Source organism: Pinus tabuliformis, chromosome 1_2, assembly GCF_031772625.1.
Source record: "Pinus tabuliformis cultivar Carrire ecotype Pingquan chromosome 1_2, CPIR1, whole genome shotgun sequence".
In the NCBI taxonomy this organism is placed as follows: Eukaryota; Viridiplantae; Streptophyta; class Pinopsida; order Pinales; family Pinaceae; genus Pinus; species Pinus tabuliformis.
This window is the reverse complement of record NC_142298.1, coordinates 645,774,207-645,786,385: the sequence shown is the minus strand read 5'-3', so window position 1 is coordinate 645,786,385 and position 12,179 is coordinate 645,774,207. Positions and strand designations below refer to the sequence as shown.

General features: G+C 37.9%; 1 protein-coding gene across 1 annotated transcript; it reads left to right on the top strand.

Annotated features, from left to right (window-relative positions):
- Window positions 1-318: 318 nt before the first annotated feature.
- On the top strand, window positions 319-10,101 carry LOC149207332 (uncharacterized). Its single transcript, XM_089398006.1, is given in 5 exon segments — window positions 319-430; window positions 605-1,424; window positions 1,859-3,578; window positions 9,483-9,778; window positions 9,780-10,101. Coding segments are annotated over 5 exon segments (3,270 nt in total).
- Window positions 10,102-12,179: the final 2,078 nt, after the last annotated feature.

The following is a 12,179-nucleotide window of genomic DNA, read 5'->3' as shown; positions in this document are numbered from 1 at the left end:
ACAAAGTCGTTACTTGGTTTTGTTTCATATCTATTGAATATACTGAATCTGCAAACAGGACATAATAATGAACCAAAACCTAATAGTCAACCTAAGTTACATCAATATATGCTTTGTATAAAAAAAATTTTATGCTATACATGACAGCTAAGTAGAAAATGCCCCGTTTTTCTTGACCTTTTCCTCCCTCCCCCCAAGCCCCCGGCCCCTTTCAAGTTCAATCCTGCTTGGCTCCAAGATCCCTCTTTCTGCAATCTGTTCAATAATACATGGAGCCACCCTGTTCCAAACTCTGATGAGGATAGGAGTTTTTTGTTCATGGAGAACCTTAAAAATTTGAAGAAAGCCACAATCTCCTGGGCAAAGGAAAGAAAGCTGAAGCAAAATGAGGAGTTGGGAAATATTAGGGAGGAACTGAAGCAGCTGGAAAGTATGGAGGTTGATGGTTACTCATCTCAGTCATCCAAAGACAGAATCCTCCATTTGGAGAAACAACAAAATAAAATCCTACTGGATAAGGAAGAAGAATGGAGGATAAAAAGTAGGGCAGTCTGGATAAAATCGGGGGATGAGAATACTAAGTTTTTTCATAACTTTGCTAAAGGTAGGAAAGCTGCAAATACTATTTGGCGCCTTAAAAACGAAGAAGGGAGGATGGTCAATTCTTTCTCAGAGCTCTCTGGGCTTGGGAAAAGACACTTTCAGAACATTTTCTCAGATTCTGGGGAGGCTACGATTGCAGAAGTCCTCCAAACGGCACAAAGCTTTCCTAGGTTCATTGAGGAAGATGAATCAGAAGATCTGTCCTCCCCGGTCTCAAAGGAGGAGGTTGAAGCAGCTATGAAGCTCATGGGCAAAGACAAGAGCCCAGGCCCTGATGGCTGGACAATAGAGCTGTTCCTCCATTTTTTTGATCAATTGGGAACAGAAATAACTGAAGTAGTTGAAGAGTCAAGACAGAAAGGAGAAATCTATAGACCCTTCAACTCAACTTTCATAGCTCTTATTCCGAAGAAGGATGATCCGGATAGTTTCGAAGACTTCAGACCAATATCCTTGTGTAACTGCATCTACAAGATTATTGCAAAGGTTATTGCTCTCAGATTAGCACCAATCCTATCACAAAACATATCGATGGAACAATTTGGATTTCTGGATGGAAGACAAATTCATGAAGCCATCGGGGTTGCCCAGGAGGTTATTCATAGTATCCGGATGAAGAATAAGAAGGGTGCTGTGCTCAAAATTGATTTATCCAAAGCATATGACCGGATCAGTTGGCTCTATTTGCGAATGTTGCTTACACATCTCGGTTTCAACTATTCTTTTGTTAGCTGGGTCATGGGGTGCATCACAAATGTCAGTTTTGCAGTTTTGGTTAACGGTGCGGCCTCCTCATTTTTCAACAGTCAGAGGGGATTAAGGCAAGGGTGCCCTTTATCTCCCCTTCTGTTCCTTCTTGTGGCAGAAGGACTAAGTAGACTAATCCATAAAGCCAGAAGGACGGGAAAGGTAAAGGGTATAGAGGTAGCAATCAATCTCTTCATCACTCACCTCCTTTTTGTTGATGATATTTTGATTTTCACTAATGGCTCCTCTGATGAACTAAAGGAATTAAAATGTATTTTTGATCTCTTCCTTAAAGCCACTGGAATGCAGATTAATTCTGGAAAGTCCCAAGCTTGTGTGGCAGATTTTGAAAGAAGGGAAAGGAACAGTCTGGCTAATTTATTTCCTTTCCCTATCCAGCCTCTGGATACTCCTTTCAAATATTTGGGTTTTTGGCTAAAGCCTGTAGGCTACAGAAAAGAGGATTGGAACTGAAAATTGAAGCTAGAATATCACACTGGAGCTTCAGGTGGCTTTCCAGAGCTGGGAGGCTGACTCTTATTAAATCTGTTCTCCTAGCTATTCCGGTATACTGGGCTGCCCTGACTTGGATCCCCAAAGGAGTGATGGAGAAAATCAGGAAAATATGTAGTAGATTTCTTTGGGCCGGCACTAAGGAATCCTCAGTTCTGCCTTGGGTGGCTTGGGACAAAGTGGCCAGACCAAAAGAATGGGGTGGATGGGGCATTAAAAGACTCCCAGAATTCAGTCTCTCTTTAGCTGCAAAATCCGGATGGAGGCTAATAACTATGGAAAACTTATGGACAAGAGTGGTAAAAAGGAAATACATTGACCCCATCCCCCTGGAAGACTGGATCCGGAGTCAAAACAAGAAGATAAAAAATACTTCTGCCATATGGAAGGCCACGGTGGAAGCTTTCTCCGTGATCGAACAAGGCTTAGCTTGGAAAGTTGGTGATGGTAGTCTAATCAAGATTGGCAGAGACCCTTGGGTAGGATGCAATGAAGATTATGCTCTGTCGCCTGGACTTCTCAGACATCTGGACAGCAAAGGTATTACATCACTAAATCAAGTGGAGAAGGTGGGACAGTCTACTATCTGGGGACAGGCCTGGAAGGATGATGTCGAGTTGGGAATCAATGTCAGGTGGAAGGCTGAGTGGGAGGTCTTCATAAAAGAACTTCAACGTTCAAATGTCAGGATAAAAGATGAACCTGACTGCCTGCTTTGGACCCAGAGTAAAACAGGGGATTACTCGCCCAAAGATGGATACCTTTTCTTGATGGGAAAGAAAGGTTGGGGCATTCCGGATTGGTGGGCCAAAAAATTGTGGAAACTCAAAAGCCCAGCAAAGGCCAGACTGTTTCTATGGTGTATCTTAAAAAGGAAGATCCCAACTTGGGAAATTCTACAGGCTAGATTCTTAGTTGGGCCTGGAAGATGCCCGCTGTGCAAGTCGGATGATGAATCCATAAACCACCTTTTCATATCTTGTGCTTTCTCTAGACAGGTCTGGGAGGAGGCTTCTGCGCTGCTCAAGATAAATGCTAGGTGGGGCCTCGTTTCTTTGGAGTCAGCTTGGAGAAAATGGTGGCAAGACTTCCCTGATGGAAACCTGAGAAACCTGCCTCTCATATACTGCTGGGGAATATGGCTTGCCAGGAATAAAAGCACTTTTCAAGACAAGGACATTCCCTCCTTCGTCACTGCCACTAACATTGCGGCCATTTACTCTGCTTTACCGCCTCCTGAGCAAAAAGAACCTAAGCAAAAGCAAAAACAAATCAACATACAAGAAGGCATCCCTTGGGGTTTTTTTGATGGGGCTTCTCAAAATAACAGGGCAGGAGCTGGCCTGTGCATTCATATCGATCCTGATCATTCATTAAAAGCTTCTGTTGGGCTGGGTTATGGCACTAATAACTATGCGGAATTATCAGCTCTTCGTTACCTTTTATGCTGGCTTATTCACAGAAACATAAACATGATACAGATTTTTGGGGACTCCCTTAATGTCATTAATTGGGTCAATGGAAAAGCATCTTGTCATAATCAGATATTGAGAACTCTTGTGGAAGAAATTTTCTTATTAAAGGCATCTTTTAATATTTTTTCTATCTGCCACATTTACAGGGACAAGAATGAAGAAGCAGACCAGCTATCTAAAGCTGGTGTACAACAGGATTTGGGCAACTGGGTCATAGAAGAGATTAGACAGGGGCATTCAGTCAGATCAAATATGCCTCCTTATGCACAGTCTCTTTGAATTTTATCGTCCAGTTTCTTTTTGACAGCAGTTTTGCAGCGGCATTATATATTATATGTATATTCTTGTATTTTCCAGCTCTATTTTTCTTTAGATCTTGATTTCAGTAGCAGCTTTTAAAATTCACAGCAAACAGACTTTTATACTTGCTTTCCGTTTTGAAACTGCTCACGGGCCTTGAGACATCTATATTTTTGTTTATTGGGGTTGTTTTCCTTCTGTTGAAGGAGATCCCAGTTTTTGTTTCACATTTTTGATACATGGTTGTTATTGCACCTCCGTGGGGAGGTTGACTGTAAAGGTTTTGGGTCCTACAGAACAGCAGAACAACTCCTTAATTGTTGAGCAGAACAGCAGACTTATGAGCCAGATGTGGTGGCATATGTTTCAATAGCTTGTAAAACTTTTTATCGCTCTTAATAAAAAGTTGTGATTTTTTCCCCGGAAAAAAAAAAGTAGAAAATGCAAACATTATTAAACATTGAAACATGTTGTTTGTTGCACATGTAAAGGAAAAGAAAAAATTATGTTTTTACCAAGATAAAATTGTCACCCATTAACAAACATTGGAGATTAGGAAGCCTCTTGAAGAACAAATTGAGAAGACAGATATTTATTTAAGCAAAGGCACAACACATATGACCAGCTCCTTTAATGATTTAAAGATCCCCATCATCTTAATCAATATGTCCACAAAGAAATTGTATGCATTATCCGGATATGAGTCCATTTCCAGTACGGTTGAATTACTTCCACGTTGCATATTGAGTCTCAAGATAGAGCATGAAAGCTCTTGAAACATTATCCCATTCACTCTTTTTATCATGTATGCCCCTACATACACATACAAGAAAACCTGCGTTTAGATTGGTTTTTATTTTATCCACATACAACCTGCATTTACATTGGTTTCATTGTAAAGCATTGAAAGTAATAGTAAAATCCAGACTTACATGGTTGTAGTTTGAAGCAATGCAATTGAAGAGGTTTTGTCCATATCTAGCGACTATTTGACGCAAATTCAGTGATTCCTCTACTGAGGACCACAAACGCAGGGAGTGCACAGAAGGTCGAATACTAACAATCAAATATTCTTTATGGTTTGGCTAGTCGAGTGGGGTGTCCAATCAAATTGGATGAGCATATAGCTAATCTTAAAAATGGGTCCTATGCAAGTGCTTTTAAATGATATCCCTTGGAAGCTTCAACATAGTACTCAGTATCATCATACAGAGGACCACCCAAAAATAGACCATCTAATCCTGTCGAAGTTTGAAGAACCATGTAACCTTTTTTTAAATGACCATTGCTACTGTCATTTTGAGCAATTACTTTAATGTCAACACCTTGGATTGCTAGCAACACTAACACTGAATGTAGTTTCCTGGGTACCCCACAAAAGAAGGAATAGCAGGTTGGCACCCATCAGTTTTAACAGCAACGTGTTGACTTCTTGGATAAAACAAGACCTTTTCAAAACTATTTTTCTCACTAGCATTCCTTTTATCTCTCAAAACAAAGATCATTTCATATTCAAGATTGGCCGAGTGACTGTACTGATATACAACAATGTTTCTTGGTCCATTAGCACTTGAAACAAGTTTGATATTATTGATCATATCTATAAAAATGCACCCTCATTTTTCCATATGTCTATAATAATGCTTTGAGACAACTTATTTGCTTTGGGGTAAGAACTTGAATCAACATGTATTTCACCACTTAGTAGATATTTTTCACCAGTCAAATATATAGGCTTATGGTTCAATACATTGAATTCTAATGAAGGCATTCCAAAGAAAATGCACGAGTTCAAGAAATGAAGCAATGTGCACACGAGAAGCTTCTAAGAAGATTTGCTACCATCCTTTCTTAATCAACAAATTCATGGGTTCTTTGTTTGGTTATATGATGTAAGAAGAAGCCATAGGATGAGTAGACATAATATGCAACCAATAGCATTTTTGGATAAACACTATCTTTGAATGATCAGAAACACCAACATTAACATCAATAACCTTTCTCTTCCAACACTAGTCATCATCCCAATCTAACAAATCAAATGACGGTCCATGTTTTACCTCAAGACGCAATGCACCAGGTAGGAGATGAAGGTCCATGTTTTACCTTGATACGCAATGCACCAGGTAGGACTTTCTCAAATATGAAGTCGCTATTCTCATTTGTTAAAATTAAAGAGTTAAGCTTCTTTAAACCCATAGTTCAACTGCTAGAGAAGTAAGTGATATAGAAACAGAGGAGTCACATCCTTCCTTGCATATCATTGATCCACGGATATCAACAAGGGCATTTATAAATTCAATGCCAAACATTGGTATAGTTACTATCACATCAATATGTGATGGTGAAAATTGAACACTAGAATCACGTTCTGTTGTTGAGTTCAGTGGGGATATTCGATATTAACCTGGTTGAACCTCGAAGAAAAAGTTTCCCATATCATCAATCCTCTTTATTTGAGGCTTAACATTGTCTAGCCCATGTGTCAAGCCAACTTGACACTTGCCATAATAGCCATTTGTCACTAATTTTAGGGAACCAAAAATATTATAATTTGTTGCTTCTATCTTTGGGATTGAAGCCATGTTTGGCACAACCATAAAATTTTCCAAACTACTAAACTCGAAGTGATCCTTCTCATCCTTGATTGTGTAGTGTGTTGATGTTGCATGATCAAGTTTGTAATATCCCTGGACATCTTTTGTAGCTCTTTCTCGTCCATCAACTACTATCTTAACACCTTCAAAACAAACTCCTTCAAAAGTCACCACAAGTCCTCCAACTGAGAATCCTGTGACGTGAAATGGTTGAGATATATTAACATGATTGTGCTCAACAAGAACCTCTATAGATGGAAGTGAAACATAAAATATTGTATTCTCACCCTTGTAAAATGGAAACAACCTTTATTTTCCACATGGAATAAAATTAAAAGCAAATTTCCCATCTGCATCAGATATTGCATGACAAAGCGCTTGATTTGGCCAAGGAGCTTCTTGAGGGCACTTCAACTCATGGACATCATCTGAATAAAGGTAAACACGAACACCTAAAATAGGGTTACCCTGATAAAAAACTAATCCATTCATAGCATAACTTGGGACAGAAAAGATGTCATCTACTGCTAGATTTCCAAAGCCCAACTCCATCTCTTGAGAGCCTCTTTGTCTCGATATGTGTCAAGTGAGACTCCAAATGCTAAAGAGGTTAGACAGCTACATAACTAGAAACCTAGCAATCCCAAGTTGTTATACAATGAACATTTTACATATAGAATGCATGGTAAACAAACACGGTTGACACTCTAATGAACTAAATATGTGCATTACTGCAATTTAAGGGCACCCACTGTGGACAAAGGATCCAAGCTATAATTCCTGATGGCAATGCATAGTTTTATGCATTGTAAACAATTTAAAATATTGATGGACCAATCTTCAAAGATTATGATACCTCCTATTTTCCAGTGCTTTCGAGAGTTCCCATCCATTGGAGAGTAGTTTGGAGGAGAGAAATAAAGGCATTGGGAAATCTCTTTGAAATTCCTCGAATTAGCCCCAACACATCCTTAATAATCCTTTTCAAAGGTGTATCAAAGACATGAAGCCTTCTGATCCATATTTTCTTACAATATTTACAGATTATCCACCGCATTTTGGTGCATTTCTTGAAGCAAGTATGTTCCTATTAACTATAGGTGAAAATGTTGTTACAGATTTTGATGAAGTTATTCTCTATTTGTGTTATGGTGCTAGGAACAATTTACACTCTGCAACAAAACTTGTGAGGAATAAAGTGCTTCAACTTGAAAATTTCAGGTTCTTTCTTAGCTATGCAGGTTGGGAATTCAATCAATTGAAGGAGTAGTTACCCTTGGATTACTGGTATGCAACAAGCTTTCAACCCCAATCTAATCATTGTTGCCTCTGCTTCAACTCCTGGCTTGTGGGAGGAAATTTTGTAGCTTGTGGGAGGCCAATATGCTGAACTTAGTAGAAAGCCAAAGGAAAATAGTCTATAATTTATATTAGTTTTCATGCAAATAGTGTTTGGCTATGTACATTAGATGTTTCCATTATGGGATAATTGATCCATTTCACTTTCCTTTTAAAAAAGGATTGGTAGAATGTAAAATTACTTGAGTAGAGTGTGTGTTGAATACTTAAGAATGAATCAAGGCTATCATAAAATATCAGTCTGAGATGACTTTCATTTGTAACTATATGATATACATTTGCAAGTTAACATTGTGGCTGACATGAGATGAAGAATCAATATGACATGGTTCAACATTATTGAAAAAACTTCGAAGATTACACTTTGTGCATAATATGTGGCAGTAGATTTCTGTCTCTATCAATCCTTGGAGTGAAAATATTTTTATCGAGTAACATAAGAGACTATTTGATAGAAGAGTCTGGTCAATAATTAAAGATAAGCAATAACCAAAGGAACAAGAGAAAAAACACCAAAATCCAATCATGAGATGATTGGATGTGTGCCTGGATTCTCTACTATTTCTAATTTATTCAAAATATAACATCAATGTTGATTCTTGAGTTTCTGACCATTAACAATGTCTATTTATGAAGAGATGAGCTCCTCTTCTAAAATAAGTAAGCTGAAATAACCAAAATGCAAGTATATGATACCAACCAACAATGTCTATTTATGAAGAGATGAGCTCCTCTTCTAAAATAAGTAAGCTGAAATAACCAAACTACAAGTATATGATACCAACCGTAGGATCCATGTTCACCTCGTCATCTTCGATGCTTTGGTGCTTTTGTGTCTATGTGGCTGATGTAGATGCAGCTACAACCTACATTTAGAATGAAATTAGTGAGAACTTAAACCCCTGCATTCATAAAGAGACTATTAAAACCCATAAACTCCAATTAAGGAAGTCTACTTCACCCTAGAAAGTTACATAAAGTACTATAGATTAATACCAACATTTTTTTAAAAGAGGTTCCATTAAACTTCAGAAGCATTGCAAGTGATTAACTACCTTCCCGCCCAAAGGTTGAAAGCACAAGCCTTGCTCTCCTCTCCTTGAACTTAGCAAATGTCGGAAGTTGTTCTCTATGGATAAGGCCAACAGAGGTTTGTCCAAGACAATAATCATGGCGTAAGATCTAATAGCTTCCCCAGTAGCTGCATGGTAGTTCCAGTGAGTATAGGCCCAGTGACTGCTTTGCGAAGTAAGTCATTCAACCCCAAGCTTGTATTGAACCTCGAAGCTCCGCTTGAACACCAATAGTACCCACACCCAAACTTCTCCTTTCTCATTTTTCCCTTCTCCTTTTTTCCTTCCCCTTTCTCCCCTACCTATGCCCTCCCTTTATTACAGCGGCTCTTCCAGCTCTAACAGGTCCCGTCCTTCTTATGGCTCCTCCATCTTTGACATCTCTCATCTCTTTCCTGACTAAAGAATATATATTCTTGACTTTTTTCCATTAAGTTGAAGCGGGTGCCTTTTCCAATCTGGGTATGCCATCATCAAAAAATTCAAATCTGAGAATATATTGAAGTTCACATTATATATGTTATTATCCCAATTGGCTTATCAACTTCTAAAAACAGGTGATCATAAGTCAGATCGTGGTTTCCAAAACATCCAAGAGGAGATCCTCTTGGAATAGATTCTCCCTTGATCAGTTCTCCAAAAAAATAAAATAAGGCGTTGAAACTGGGCATTATTTCCTTAATTGATTAGAAAATGATGGGTCTGCAATATTGGTTCCATTCTTGTGCCTTTATTCACTTTCCTTATCTTGATTTCTTTTGAATTTATAGAAGGTCTAGGTCACGCCATTGACCGAGGGGAAACACTTGTGGTAGGCATACCCCGACGAAACCAATAATCAAATAATTGATCATTCAGCAGATGGAGTAACAGATCCTGAAGGCAGGCACCTGTACAATCCCTAAAGAAATCTGCACGGTGCCATTGATTACAGGTTGATTCAGAATATATACCAAATACCCACTTCCCCAGAATTCTTATTTAAAGAAGAGGTTGTTGTGCAGAGAAGGTATTTTGGTGAAAATATCACCTATGACACGGGCTGTGAGTATCTCGTCAATGCCATCTCTGGTGCCAAGTTTGGCTTGGTCAAGGGCTTGAAGACCCAGGAGATTCCATGAGCTCGAGGTTAACAACGTCTTGAACGCCTCTAGCTACACAAGAATGAAGTTTGGTAACATACTGGGCATCATAGGGCTCCTTTATGTCGAATGGGAGAGCGGGATTGTGGCTGCCAGGGGTACCGACGATATCTTCAACAACGTTTGCACTGGGCTTGGCACCCGAGCACTTTACAAGGTCGTTGCTAGCCCAAGGTCAACTACCGTCACCGGCGCAATCGAGGGACATGCTGTCGGAACTCTCGTCACAAGAAACAAGACTCTTAAGAGATATGTGCCCATTCGACCGTGCTCTCCTATATGGTCTGGATAAATTTCACAGCTCCTTGTTCCACAACAACAAGAGCCAAGAATAACACATGCTACTACTATTTTGTTTTTAAAGATTTGTTTCCTAAAAAGGAATGTAGTTTCTCCATAATACACAAGCAATAACATTGAGATGCGAGTAAGACATCGACTAATCGGAAGAGAGGGAAAATAAATTTGAATGAAAAGATCATTCCTAATATTATTTTATCAGTTTTGTAATTTTTTTAGGTTATTCCTAATATCATTTTATTAGCTTTGTAATTTTTTAGGTTTAAGCAATAACTTTGAGATGCGAGTATGACATTGAGTAATCTGAAGAGAGGGAAAAGAAATTTGAATGAAAAAATCATTCCTAATATTATTTTATGAGTTTTGTAATTTTTTTAGGTCATTCCTAATATTATTTAATTAGCTTTGTAATTATTATAGAATTTAGACTTCTGTGATCCATAGCATGTTTGTGAGAATAATTTCGGCAAAATCACATAAAAAATTATTCGTCGATGCGTTTTGAACCAACCAGTGTGGTTCATCGTCAAGACAAGTTGAAGATCCAATCTGAGCGACAAGTTAAATAGGGACAGCAGGCCATTCCAACAGCTATATTTTACCGAATAACGGATAAACAAGACCTCTAACGGCTAGATTTGACCAAGGTCCAAGGTTGTTAAAAAACTTTTAGTTAAATTATTTATATTATTATTAATATAAATTAATATTATTGTTCTTATAAATAGTATAAATATTAGGGGAAAATACTATTAAGAATAAAATATTAATATTAACGATCTTAATCTTATGGTAAATCCCATATTATAAGTGACCGTTGTCTTATATAGATATTAATAATATTATTATTAAATACATATTATTATTATTATTAATGGCCTAGTGTAAAAAATAATAGTAATATTATTATTATTATTAACTTCAAACTTATAATACTTAGCTAATATTACTAACTTATAGTCTGATTAATCCTATTAAAAGACTAATATTATTATTAGTGTTATATCTTTGTATTATTATAATTGTTAATGATAATAGAGATAATGTTATAACAATTTTCTATAAGGTTAATTATTCTTTTTTAGAAGTGACTTAATGTTAAAAAGATATTAATAAGATAATTGGCCTAGGGTGAAAAATTCTTTTATTACTAATTATAATAAAATTATACAATCCAAACCTGATCAAGGGAAGATGAAAGGTAACAAGGAACAAAGGGAAGCCAGGGATGAAGAGGCTAGGAAGAAAGGGCTGGGATCCAGCAACTACTAATCTTCCAGCCGTCATCCCTATTGAGATTATTAGGCCTTTTCTCGATTTCAAGGGCTTCTCTAAATTTTCGATGGTGAAACTGCGCAACTTTCGCAATAACACGAGCCTCTTCTATACATACATGATGTTTAGTCTTCTCAGCATGCTCTGCAAGGGCCGAGGACTTGGCCCTACCATGTTTTAAGTCTGCTGAGTGCTCATTAATCCTTTGATTAATAGAACGACCAGTCTCACCAATGTATGGAGTCCCACAGGAACAGGGAATGACATAGACACCCTTCATGTCTTTAGGGTCGACCGGATCTTTAACAGATCTCAGGGAGCTACGTATGGTATTAAGAGGTCTAAAGGTCGAGGGAACATTGTGCTTCTTAAGAATCCTGGCAATCCTGTCAGTGATCCCTTGGATGTAAGGTAGGTGAACCCCTAGGACCCGGTCTTTAGGATCTTTATGGACAGAAGGCTCCTTCCGGGCCTTGAGGAAGGCTTTCTGACCCAGGTGTCTACTGTAACCATTTTTAACAAAGACATCTAGGAGATGAGCCTTATGTCCCTATTTAACTTGTCGCTCAGATTGGATCTTCAACTTGTCCTAACGATGAACCACACTGGTTGGTTCGAAACGCATCGAGGAATAATTTTTTATGAGCTTTGTAATTTTTTAGGTATTTAATTTATTGGGACATATTTCAATTAAAAGATCATTTTTAATATTATTTTATTAGTTTTTAAATTTTTGAAGTTTTTAATTTATTTAGAGAAATTTAGCTCCTCCACTTTTAATTGTGGTTAGAGGCT